The following is a 13,099-nucleotide window of genomic DNA, read 5'->3' on the forward strand; positions in this document are numbered from 1 at the left end:
GTACGTGAGGCTCAGACCCTCAGGAGAAATCTTACAAAGTGAGTCATCTCAGCTATGAGATGGCCTAGTTCGAACATTCACAACTTATGAGTAACTCCGGAGCAGCGTTTCACAATATTCACTGCCTACAAATCTGCCTTGTTATAAGAAGTTTTTGAGGGATTAAGGGAAGATAGCTGCTCAGGGCTTTTCCATCTGCAGGCAGCTGAAGATTGATAGAGCAGGAGCAGGATTAGTCAAATTACTGCAAATTAGTGTCAAATTAGAGCTATGATGTGCTAAGAGAGTTTATACAAACCAGCGTTAATCCATGCTAGTGCTCGGACCACGTAAAATATTCAAAACTTCTTCCTGCTCCTTTCTTTGACATTGTCTCACTGCATGACTTAAAAAATGCTTCACTGGCCTTGCTTACATTGCATAAGGGTAATTTCTGGACGTTGCTGCAGCTGAATAGCTAACCCATACAGCTATTTCCGTGCGTCTGCCAGCTAGGCCACTACTTTGGGACGAAATCATAGTTATTATCTGCCATTAATTATCCTGCTATGTGCTTTGCTGAAGTCCAAAGAGCAAGCAAGGAAGAGTCACCTAGTCTAGAAGAGGGGCAGAACTTAAGATATGAAAAAAGAGAAAGAAAGAAAGAGGAAAAGGGAAGGAGATAGATAGGCGAATACACCGACATTAATGCAAAATCACACAGAAAATGAAAAGGCCTCAGGGTCTCTTTCTCCACTTTATTTACGGACAACTCCATTAACTTTAACAGTAAATTCAAAACTTTATCACAAACCAGATCTTGCTGGATTTAGATGCTGAACTATACATGTTTAGAAAGAAACATCAGAGAGTCGGAAAATCCCAAGAGTTTTCCAGCCCCTGGTTAGGGAAGTTGAAATCAAGTGCACACGTCACCGTCCTACAAACATTCTGCAACGCAGCCATAAAAGCTTTCGCATACTTTTTGTTTTACGCGTTGCCTTGTAGTCCCATGGTCAAACAGACACCAAGGATGTCACAACCTGGGTTAAAAGATAATGGAGACAACCTCTATCTAACTCACTGTGGCAGGAATGTTAACTGCTGCTGGCTGGGCATTCAAGCAACATAACAACGTTTCTTATCCACTTGAGGACTCTGCAGTTCATCGACCCAACCTCATGCACGAGTACATCCCCATAACAGCAGCTATAAAAAGCTTTTTGATTGCAATATTGGGGGAGTCCCTATGGTTCTTCTCCGTACTGCGAACCCCCACGTTCTGAGGGAGCCAGGTCACTACAGATTTAGCCCCTCAGCATAGTTAAAATGTGACTCATCTTTTGGCATAGATGGGATTGGAAGATGTTGCTAAAACCGGCTGTAAGTGCAGACCCTGCCAGGGCAGCATCGCAGCCCAAGCCTTGCTACCGCGTTGCCGTGTCCCATTTTTCACCCAGACGCAAAAGGAATGGGGTGTATTTTAAGCACGTCCCAGAAAGCTGTTTTACAGCAAAGGCTGGGTTCTTATCACACCGCCTCCAGGAGCGTAGGGCTGGATTTTGCAGGGCGGACAGGGCCCAGCTCCATAGGGCTGGAAGAGCCACGGCGCTGTGGGAAGCCAGCAGGGGCGGAAAGGAGGAGGCACCAGGGCCGCGCTGCCGGGCGTGGAGCACCAGAGCGCTGTCGTTCAGCGGAGCGGCGGACGATCGCAAAGCCGGACGAGACCAACGGTACGGCCGCGGAGCAGAAATGAAATTGCGGGAGGAAGCGCGGCAGGGCAGAAGGAAGGGCAGGGTGAGGAGATGGGCGGCGGGGACGCCCGCGGCCAAGCGCCTCAGCCAGCGGCCCCCTCACTCGGAGGCCCTGCCAGCCCGCGGGAGGAGCGAGGGAGGGCGCGTCCCCGCCCGCCCCTCCCCGCCCCTCGCTACACCCCGCGCCTCCGCCGCCATTTTGTCCCAGTCCCTGCATCTCCGGCGAGCGGCGGTCGCTCTTGTTCCGTTGCAGGTCCCGAGCCGGTCCGAAGGGCGGCCCCGTAGATGGCCAGCTTTCCCCTGAGTGTCAACGAGAAGCTCATCGGTGAGGGACGGGCGCGGCCGGGGGAGCGGAGTCGGCTCGGGCCTGGGGTGGCCGGGCCGGGCCGGGCCGGGAGGGCGTCCGCTGCGGGGCGCGGGTGGGGTTAACGCCGTCCGTGAGCGGGTTCAGCGGCTCCGTGAGCGGGACTGGTTCCGCGCTCGGCCCTTCGGGGCAGAGGAGGCGCCGCTGGCCGCCGGGCTGCGGGAGCCGCCGGCTCTGCGGGCGGGGAGCGGCTGGGGCCGTGGCGGGGCGCGGGCGCACGGCTGCAGCGCTGACGGGACGCGAGCGCCTTCCGCTCCCGCTCCGATCCCGCGGTCGCCGCGGCCGCTTGCCTTGCGGGGAGAAAACCGCCTCGGTCCTCCTGGGTCGGAGAGTCACTTGTGCCCGCGTTCTGAGAAGGGCGGCGGGCGGCAGGGGTGCGGTGTCCGGAGCGCGGCGGCAGGCAGGGCTGGGGCACCCGGGCGCCTCGTCAGGCGGGGAAGCCATCTGCTCTGACCGCCCGGCGGTAGGTGTTTCCTAGGGCTGTTGCTTAATTCAGTTTTTCTGAAGGAAGGCAAGGTGTTGCGACGTGCAAGCGTACTCACCTTTTTCTTTAAAGGTTAAAAAAAAAATACTGGGCGTCTTTGCTGAACACTGAAGTATCCGGTCAAGTTGGAGCATAGTTCTACTGCCCTCTCTAGAGCTATAGTTACAATAATTGAATAGCTGGTTTCGGTAAATTTTTGATTTGTTTGAGTTCTGCTTCTGATACCAAGATGTGACATTACTTAGCAATGACCAGGACGTTTTAACACTTTCTTTTCAGTGACTCGGTCTCTTTTGCAGCTGAGGCTTAGCCTTTTGATTACAGTGACAATAAGACACCTTCCTGAATGACTTTAAATGTCGTTAAATAAAAGCAAAATAATGAGCATATTGCCTGGCTCCCTTGTAACCGTTGGAAATTTGCTGTCTTTTTTTAAAACATTGAATTTCCTCTTTGTTTTCCTTTTAGCACGATCACGCGCGGTAGGAGAACTCTTAGCCCCAACTTCTCCTTTTGACAAGAAGTGTGGACGTGAAAACTGGACTGTGGCATTCGCTCCCGATGGATCTTACTTTGCTTGGTCACAAGGGCATCGCATAGTGAAACTGGTCCCCTGGTCTCAGTGCCTTAATAACTTGTAAGACAAAACCATATGGCTTTTACTTCACCTGAAAAACTTAAGAATTTCAAAATAGGAGATGGCTTTTAATGGGTTAAAATGCATGTATTGGCTTTTTAGGCTTTGATGTCTTTGGGAAAAACTCACTCTTTAAAGTAACAGCTATTGTTTTGTCTCTTCGCTGTGGCCAGCGAGAGAAAAGACTGTACTGCAACCTCACAGAGGCCATGGAGGAGTGATTTACTCATTGAGTCAGGTGCTCTAGAATAAGAGAAGGTTAGAATGAAAGGAAATTTAAAGACTTGGGCAGATCTGGAGTTTTAAATTTCCCATCAGAAAGCTATCTGGTTTTACATTTTAGGAATTTACTTAAAGGCAAACCTTTTTCCTTCTCGTTCTATTAGAATGCAAGTTAAGTTCCAAAAGACACATTTTATTTTCACTTGCAGGTTGCATTTTAACGAAGTTAGTAACCAGCAGTTGTGTTTTTGCAGCTGGGTACATTTCCCCTCCCAGCAAATCCCACCTCCCTTTTATTTTTTCCTCTTTCTAGTGGTGGGTTAACTGGTTGCCATATGCTGGTCTCAGTATCTCTTCCCATTATTTAACACACATAAGTGAATTATGGGGAACATCTTGCTCATTTAACAGAAAGTCTCCGAGATTTTTGTAATGAATTTTTTTTCTAAATGCTTTAAAAATGTTTTTCACAGTGGTTATTATATTAACAATAAATATATTGCTCTCTACAGAGGTAAAAATATGTATTAGTATAAATAGGGTAAAAATAGTATTAGTATTATATTGTGTACAAAGGTTTCCAGGTGTTAGTAAGTTTTGACAGTTATAAGACAAAGCTTCTTGTATAACTCGAAAGTAAAGATGCACTATTATGGCCCTCCAAAATGTATGTTATGGCAACTCACAGATTTCCTTACATCCTAAAGACCTTTTTGTTCTGTTTATTTTTCAAGATACTTCATGCTTTTTCTTTTTTTTTGTATTTTTTGTTTGTTTCCCAGCTTGTTGCATGGCACAAAGAATGTTGCAAATTCTATCAGTACAAGACTTCCGAGGCAGAACAGTGACAACGGCCAGAAAAATAAGCCTTGTGAACATATCATAGATTGTGGTGATATCGTCTGGAGTCTTGCTTTTGGGTCTTCAGTGCCTGAGAAGCAGAGCCGCTGTGTCAATATAGAATGGCACCGTTTCAAATTCGGGCAGGACCAGCTTCTGCTCGCAACAGGCTTGAACAACGGGCGCATCAAGATCTGGGATGTATATACAGGTAGAGCGTGGGAGGAGGTTGGCACTTCATTGTCACTTGATGCAGCAGTGAGGTCATTAATACACAGAATGAATTGCTTACAGGATTTTAATTGGGAACTGAACCTTGAATGCAAATTATGTAATGGGAAAAAGCATGAGGATTACATTGATGAGGACCTTCTATTTTTTTTCTAAGAGTAAATAATTGTTCAGAAGAGACTGAATCTGAAATTAGGGAATCTCAGTTTAGCTGGTAGCACAGCTGCTAGGTTGGGAGAGAACTTCTCAGCTTTAAAAACATGAAACTAATGACTACTGAGTAACTTGGAATTACCTTGTAAATTAAGCTTAGAACAGAGATGTCTATCAAAAACCAGTCTTGCCTGGTTTCTGAGACATGGTTTTAGTGTACAGATTTACGAGCTTTTCAGGAAATTGCCTCTCAAGAAGAGTCTAAAAGGAGACACATGCTTCTTATTGCAGGGAGCATTTCTACAAAGAAAATTTGGCTTTACATGCTGTCATTCTGTATTTGTGTCCATAAAGCATTTGATCTGAATGAGAGTCCTTCATTTTAAATTGTGGTGTTTTCACGTAACAGGAAAACTCCTCCTTAACCTGATGGACCACACAGAAGTTGTTAGAGATTTAACCTTTGCCCCAGATGGCAGCCTGATTTTAGTGTCTGCGTCCAGAGACAAAACGCTGCGAGTGTGGGACCTGAAAGATGATGGTATGTGTTCTGTGTGGGTCTGCTGGGATACGTAGGAGAGAGATCCATGGACTCTTTTATTGCTATAAACTCAGTGAGGTCAGGATTTCTTAAGAAATTAGTTTTGTTCTATTAGTCACTCTGTCTGCTTTCTTGAAATCCTTTAGCCAGGTGTGCCCTACAGGTATAAGCTGGTACTGGGTCAAGCTGAAAGAATGCACGAAGTGACCTTTTTGAATAGGGACACAGGATTCAGAGGCTGCATGACAGAGTTTTTATTTCTGTGTAGAAGGACTCTGCAAGGTGTTTGGAAAAACAGTATAAAATTTTATAAAGGAAGTAGTCATTTGGAAAAGCTTTTCAATTTGAATTTGTCATATTTAATCCATTCTTACAGAAATGTCTATCTTTTCAGGAAATATGATGAAGGTGTTGAGAGGACATCAGAACTGGGTATATGGTTGTGCGTTCTCTCCAGACTCTTCTATTCTCTGTTCTGTTGGAGCTAGTAAAGCAGTATGTGTCAGAGTTTCTTGTTCCTTAAACCTACTGAATTGTGTGCATAATCATTTTAAATCTAAGTAATATTAAGCTTGTGCTCGGTGTCGTGAACTTCTAATGTTTTATGATGACGTACAAGTGCATGAAATTAAACTAGCCAATGGTGCATTGAGACACTGATCTGTGAATTGAACTTGCACTGCTTTTAGTTGAAGAAACTGTAAGCGTTCTGAGAGAAATAGTTCTACACATCTGCATATGTTTGTAGTATAAAACCAAAGAAGACTAAAGCTTCCAGTGTTAAAAGATACTTAGATTAATGCATAAAACGATTTTGTTCTTGATTTTATCCTTTCTATTTCCTGCTCAATGAAAAGGACTTTTCAAAGTCTGAGCCAGTCATGGTATCTCCCGCTGAACAAAAATGTTTCTACATGTTTCCCAGTACAAATGGCACTCTTGTCTAAAAGATGTAGAATGAAGAAGAGCGTGCTGGTTCTGTTTTCCTCCGTGTTGTAATGCCCTGCTAGGGAACTGAAAGCAGTGCAGGTAAAGCACATAGGCCATAAGCTGCTTTTCTTGGCACTGAAGAATTAGGCTGAAGGAGGAAGGGGAATTCAGTCTAGGGGCAGGGGCTTTGTAGGTAGTTTACCGAAGCCTAGCGATGCCGAGTGAAAAGCACAGTTCAGTCCTTGGGCACCACTTCACAGGGATGACTGTTCACATGCATTTTGTACGTAAATGTCGGTGCAGATTTGATAGAGAATAGTTGAGGCCTGGGTTTTGTTTTCTCTTTAACTAGAGCAGATGTGGATGTATACATTGATATCTGTAGGCTGTGTGTTTTCCATAAGCTTCTTGCTTTCCCTGTCACAGGTGGTGGCAGCAATATTGGTGTGATTGAGGTTAAGCTGGCACCACTCACACAGGAGCACAATGGTGTTAGCTGGGCAGAAAGAGTGGCATCTCTGGCTACCAGGCTGGGGGCGAACTTTGCCGTAGGACGAAGTAACCTTGCATTCGACCGCAGGGTGTACTGTACGTACGCAGGTGCTGGTTGATGTCCACTTTCTGCTTTCTTTCTTTCTTTTTTTTTTTTTTTAATAATTTTCACAGCAGTGAAACGCACTGACTCCTAAAACTTAGTTTCCAGTTTTATGGAATGTTGGCGTCTCCTTGGAGAATTGGTCAACACGTTTATAACTGATTGTAAAATGGTTCGGTTTTAGCAAGCCTGTGAGGCACTAAGGCTCTGTTTGCTTTGGTCAAGCATATAACTTTATCCAAGATGTCAGTATTTAACCTGTGCAGTAAAACAGAGTCAGGGGAGAAATCGAGGACCCTAATGAGCTCTCGTAGGGACATAGCATCTTATGCTAAAGACTTATATTTTCTATACAACAATGCTGCAGTATGTAGATCGTTCCTATTAAGTAACTCTGCACAGGCTTTATTTTGATGATATGTAATGTACCACTGTATGTAAAATCCCAGAATACTATCATCTTTTATCCGTTTTTATAATACAATATGCAATTAGCCGGGTAAATTATAATATTAATGTTGTTTTTTACTGTTGACTTGATTTAAAATGCATAAATTCTTTCTAATAATGTGGTTAGACTTCCCTGTTGTTTTGCCAAAGACATGACTTTTGGCTGTGAAAATTCTTTTTGCTTGCAGTATCTGTTTCTCTTCCTAGGCTGACGTTGGTGATCCAAGCCAATTGTAAACAAGTGATCTTAAACTGAAAGGGATGCCACTGGAGTAACAATATGTTAACCTTACATTTTCTGTCTGTATATTTCTTAAAATTTTGGTAGTTACTGAAAAGAGGGGACTGTAGAGTTTAACCCTATTTATTTCTGCATATTTTAATAAAATAGTTTTGTAATACATGAATTTCAGTAAGCTACATGGTTAAATTATGTTGCCTTTATATTTTGGCTTATTTTGTTAATAACATTTAACAAACTTGATTTAGAACTTGCATGTCTGCTTTAATTATTTTTAAAAAACCTTGATTTTAATCTGAGTATGACACTGAGCATATTTCTTAATTGTAGTAATTCATAATGCCTGATTTTAATATAATCCTAAATAAGACTAGCAGCTAAACTTTAAAAAAAAAAAAAAAAGAAGGCAAATGCTTCATGGCATCTCAGAGCAGAACTATAACATTAGCTTATTTAATTGCAGGTTTTTCTCTGGGATATGGATAAATACTCCATGATACGGAAACTTGAAGGACATCACAATGATGTTGTAGCTTGTGAGTTTTCTCCTGATGGAGCTTTACTGGCTACTGCATCTTATGATACTCGAGTCTATGTCTGGGATCCATATATTGGAGTGATTCTCATGGAATTTGGGTAAGTAGTCAAATCTGGAAACTTGCTCCTAGAGTGAAGGTGACTGCTGAAAAGGAATGGGTTTGTGTATTTCACTGATAATTAGACTTGGGAAAAATCTTAGTAGTGGCTGATGGAAATCCTAAAGTGGCCGAGCAGTGGTGATTATTCTTCTGAGACAGAATTTGAAGGACTGACACTTCAATACATACTACTGTAAACATCTTCACCAAAGCTGAAGTGTTCAGCACTACGGAGGAGACAGTAGTCCAGGCTCCACTCCTGATTTCATAGTTACATATTCAATCCATTTTTTCTTCCTCAGCTTTGCTAGCCCTGGCTGCAGGAAACACTGCCGTAGCTCTGCAACACTGGGCTTAGCTAAGTATTTCTCTGTCTCCAGGCATCTCTTTCCCCCTCCTACACCAATATTTGCTGGAGGTGCCAATGACCGATGGGTCAGATCAGTATCTTTTAGCCACGATGGACTGCATATTGCAAGCCTTGCTGATGATAAGTAAGTATGAGGAAAGGTTTGGTGGACTTCTCTAATTATTCCTGTATGACACGAACTTTTAAATACTCAGTCAGCTTTTCTTTTTTAACTGAGAAATGACTCTTGATGGTCTTGGTAAAAGTAAATGAGTTGTCTGGTCTATATTAACGTTCATTCTGAATGTAGAAATAATTAGTAGTGTACATAGTAGATGATCTGAATAACTTAAGTGCGTAACAGCTGAAAACATAAAAAGTGGGGTTGTAAACGGTGAGAAATGTAAATGGAGTTAATGCAGGTCAGTCTTTTGTGTAGCGGTAGATTCCAAAGTAAAAAGAAAAGTGCTCTGTGATCTTGGATTTAACTTCTGCTAACACTGCAGCTAATACTTTGAAGAACTATATTTTAAGAACATACATGAAGAATGCTTTCTCAAGATGACAGCAAGGGTATTAAACTATCTACAGGAGGGTTGTAGTTTTTTTTCATTAAGACAAGCATTGATGGGATTTCCTAGCACCTGTGACATTTAAGAGAGAGATTGTCTAAATCTATAGTTTAGTTATTGCTTTCTGCTGCTGAAGGCAGTTTTAAGTGGCAGAGTTACAAGGGTTGCAGAAGTACCGATCAAGGTGTGTATCAGGAATGAAGAAGTCACAGCATTTCAGGCCCAATGTGAAACACCTTGTCTGCATATTAAAATGTTTATAAAAATGCCCTGATCTCTGCTTCAGACTAGTTTCTTGTGCAGAATTAAATGTCTGCTCTGCTGACTTCCTACTTTGTGCTCCCTTTTTCAGAATGGTGAGATTCTGGCGAATTGATGAAGAATACCCTGTACAAGTTGCACCTCTGAACAACGGGCTCTGCTGTACTTTTTCTACTGATGGCAGTGTTCTAGCTGCAGGGCAAGTATATACATTTTTTTTTTCCTTCCCAGAATATTAAGGTAACACACAAGGCTGAAAACAGTGGCTGAGTGTTCTAAAAATCTTCAGCGTGACTTGCAACTTGATGCTTCTGACTTGGTTTTACTTGCGGTACTATTTGTTTAAACATGCCTGGAATAGCAGTGACGTTGAGAAGCTGATAAGCTCATGTCTTGTCTTTGAGAATAAATAAAAGACAGACCCCCAGACATGGGGAAAGAGCAGTAGCTATCAAGGGCAGTTTCTCTGTTGGGGGGTGTGCTGGGGAGCCGTTGGAAGGTCTGCTCAGGCCTGTCGCACAGCTGATCAGCAGGTGGCTTGGGGAGCTGCTGCAGCTTAAAAGAAGAACTGGCACCGAGCGTGAATGAGTCTGGAAGAGGCAGGACTAAGCAACGGGGAGGCCAGAGCACATTCCCCCTAACTGGCAACGCATGGGAGAGGTGGTACTAAGTTGGAATCACTCAGGTGGGATAATTCTGCTGGGTTTTTTGTTTTCCTCTTTTTTTTGTGCAGGACACAGGATGGCAGCGTGTACTTCTGGGCAACTCCAAGGCAAGTTTCCAGTCTCCAACATCTATGTCGCATGGCAATTAGAAGAGTGATGCCCACCAGCCAAGTGAAGAACTTGCCTATCCCATCAAAAGTGGTGGAGTTCCTTTGTTACCAGATTTGAATTTTAAAAAAATAATAAAATCAAACTGGCAGGTGGCCCAGCTGCTGAAACTGGCTAAACACTTTAAAGAATCCTCAAACTTTACAGCCTTTAAGCTTAAAAATCTACAGGTTTTCAAGAGCTATTTAAAGTGATAACCTAAATACTATTTTGTCAAAATGCCTGACAGGTGAATTTTTAATATTTATAGAAAACACAGTAGAGGTATTCCTGGTGGTCTCAATTTTCTAAAATATAACTGTGAAAACATGTACATATATAGACATAAGCTGCTACATGTTATCAATGTACCTTTAAAAATTGCTTTTACGATTTTTAACGTGTATCATGTATATATTGCTTTGGTAGAGCCATCAGATTCATCCGTGCTGTCCAGGGGAAGGTTAGCTATTATGCTGGGACACAAGTTAGAAAAACGATTGACTTAAGGAAGCTTAACTGCTCCGTCTGCATGTGCTTCGGTTGGGGGTCAGGAGTCTGACCCGCAGATACGAGTTCCTGCTAGTCCGTTCGTGAAGAGGTAGAGCTTGGCTTTTTAGGGCAATGTAGGGTGAAGGGAAGTGGGTTCAGGGAAGGGTTGGCGCGTGTCTAATGTAAACCCGGGAACGTTGTCTGTACGTCAGCTAAAGAAGGCCTTAAGTTCCATAGCAGCAAACCAGGTTAAATTTCAGTATTGGGCAGTGCTAAAGAAAGATTTCCTTACATTTCTAAAATCTAACTACTGTATTATTGCCTCATACTTTGTCTGTAAAGAGAGAAATTTACAGACTCAGTTTATTATTCTTTAACCCTATAATATCTCTTCGGGGGTGATTAGCGGTTAATGGCCAAAGATAAGCAAAATACTTGGTTTTGCCTTCTGTTATTTATCTGTACCTGCAGATATAAAGAATGTATGCATTGCATAAAATGCCTGATTATATATATATTTTTTTGTTGAATTTTTTTATTAAAAACTTGTATAAAAGTTTCCTGATACCGCATCTGGTGACTGATTTATCAACGCTATCTGCCTGCAACAGTTCTAGTGGGAATCTGCTGCTGCAGGGCTCTAGTTTTCTTTTTCAGGAGCGCAGTACGCTGATCTTGGCGAAGCTTGCTGTGGGGAGCTGCAGCAAGGTCTGCGACGCTTTCCTGTGGGCAAAGGTCAGCAGCGTACGTGGTGCAAGCGTCCCCCTGCTCCCGCATGGCCAGAAGGTGGGAGATGGAGTTCTGACTGCAGCCCCCGTCCGTGGGGGCCACAGGCCGTGCAGACCGCACACGCTGAACGTGGCGCTTCGCTCCCTTGCTCTTCCAGAGCCTTTGGGTGAGCCCCTTTCTCAGCTTGAGTGTCACATAATTCAGATGATGTGGCAGGTAGGGGGGTTGCAACTTGCCACCAGGAGACCCACATTCTTTCCCTCCCAGGGCCAGTGGCTCATTACTAATTAACTAATTAACCGAGCTGCAGAACTGCCGCCTACCCCAGTGCCTGGGTGGTGACGGGTATGAGAAGGGCTGCAGATCCCCCCAGAGCACAGAGGCGCTTGTGTAGGGATGAGAAGTAACTCCTGTAACTGGGCGTCGAGCCCCAGGGAAGCAGCCGGCGCCTCCCGAGGGGCTGATTTCACCCCTGTGATGATGGCTGGGAGGCAGCAGCAGGGAGCCCCGCATCTGGGCAGAAACAAGGTTCTCCCCTTGCCACTCCAACAAGCAGAAAGCTGCTGTGCTCCTCCCAGCCCAGCAGTGCCTGCCTAGGAGGAGGGGGCCCTTGCAGCAGCTCCAGCACTGGTGGCTGGTGAAGAGCTCCGAGGAGGAGAGGTGAAACTGGAAAAGAGGGGACTGACGAGAACTGTTACTCGTGAGTACTGCCTATGGGCTGGTGGCCCATCAAACAAGCTGGCAAGGGTGCTGTGCAGAGAAGGCAGCCTTTTGATGATGCCCTGTTTGCACAAACCTGTTAAAGCAAATATGTTTGGTTTTTCTTTATTGTATTGTTTATTTGGACAGGAGGACAAGGTCAATCTGAACAAGGCCAGATGCTGAATCATCACAGCCCAATCAAGCCCAGTACAGCTAAAACTGCCTAGTGACCATGACACACAGCTTTGCAACCCTTGGTAACTCCCTTCCTTTGGGTTTGCATGAGCTTCTCACGTGGCAAATCGCAGACCCAAGTTAGTGGGGAAGGAGGATGTGCAGCTCCTGCTTATCGGTAAAAAATGGACAGGGGATTCCATCCAGCCCTACCTGATCCAGTAACACATCTTTTTACTCTTTGGACAATGCTAAATGCCCTCTTGCCTTCCACCAGCTTAGCTCCTACGTAGGTGTAATGAAATAAATGCATTCATTCTCAGGCATGCTATTAGCATTTCAAGGGCCTAGAATGCCTCGGAATTGCAAAGGTGCTTTTCTGCTCCCACAGCCTGGTCTCACTGGCAGATGGATTTTCTGATCATGTCCTTGTTTTCTTGAGTGAAGTACAAAAAGTCCACAGCGAGGCAGAAAGAACGCACCGAGCACAGCCTGAGAGGACCATCCCTGCTGCTCTGGGTCTATGTTGCTAAAGCACTGTCCGGTGGCAACGCTTGCACATCAGGTTCAGTGACAGAGAAGTAAGGGGGTATTTCAGTCCATTTTTCAATAACTTAGTTTATTTGCACGTACACAAAAGAAGGGAGACAACCACCCATAGCAAGCAAGCAATCATCTCTTCTAGAAAGCTCAGTCCAGACACCAAGCCTGCCTTCCAGGAAGATTTTCCCTGACACTGTTTCCAAACACCATAAATCAACTTTCCACTTTCCAAGGAGTGCAACAGAACAAAGCCAACGGGACAGAACTTCCTCAGGAATTAAAACCTAGCTTGTAAGGAAACAGAAAATGTATGTGTTACCATGCTACTTAATGACTCCTATTTTTCATAAAAATATTGCACCTAAGTAAGGCAAGTATTAGCTTGTTCTAAATACATGTATGATTA

The 13,099-nt window shown here is 44.1% G+C and overlaps 1 protein-coding gene across 3 annotated transcripts; it reads left to right on the forward strand.

Annotated features, from left to right (window-relative positions):
* Positions 1 to 1,928: 1,928 nt before the first annotated feature.
* WSB1 (WD repeat and SOCS box containing 1) lies at positions 1,929 to 11,110 on the forward strand. Of its 3 annotated transcripts, XM_086475214.1 has the most exons (9): positions 1,929 to 2,058; positions 3,050 to 3,218; positions 4,223 to 4,491; positions 5,074 to 5,205; positions 5,600 to 5,700; positions 7,885 to 8,057; positions 8,440 to 8,553; positions 9,333 to 9,440; positions 9,975 to 11,110. In XM_086475214.1, exons 1-9 carry the CDS (start codon positions 2,019 to 2,021, stop codon positions 10,132 to 10,134), a joined length of 1,266 nt encoding a protein of 421 aa, XP_086331340.1. In that variant the 5' UTR covers positions 1,929 to 2,018; the 3' UTR covers positions 10,135 to 11,110. The 3 variants fall into 3 exon arrangements, with proteins under 3 accessions (XP_086331340.1, XP_086331341.1, XP_086331342.1); XM_086475215.1 differs by lacking the exon at positions 8,440 to 8,553; XM_086475216.1 differs by lacking the exons at positions 3,050 to 3,218; positions 4,223 to 4,491.
* The last annotated feature ends 1,989 nt before the right edge of the window (positions 11,111 to 13,099 follow it).

The sequence above is a fragment of the Leptosomus discolor genome, chromosome 18 (genome assembly GCF_034619465.1).
Source record: "Leptosomus discolor isolate bLepDis1 chromosome 18, bLepDis1.hap2, whole genome shotgun sequence".
Taxonomy (NCBI): domain Eukaryota; kingdom Metazoa; phylum Chordata; class Aves; order Leptosomiformes; family Leptosomidae; genus Leptosomus; species Leptosomus discolor.

What these genes read in the sequence shown, in the direction of transcription:
- WSB1 (XM_086475214.1), top strand. Translation starts at nt 2,019, where the DNA reads ATGGCCAGCTTTCCCCTGAGTGTCAACGAGAAGCTCATCG. An exon ending in TCTCAGTGCCTTAATAACTT is followed by an intron (nt 3,219 to 4,222) that starts GTAAGACAAAAC and finishes TTTGTTTCCCAG; the next exon opens with CTTGTTGCATGGCACAAAGA. An exon ending in CTGTTGGAGCTAGTAAAGCA is followed by an intron (nt 5,701 to 7,884) that starts GTATGTGTCAGA and finishes ATTTAATTGCAG; the next exon opens with GTTTTTCTCTGGGATATGGA.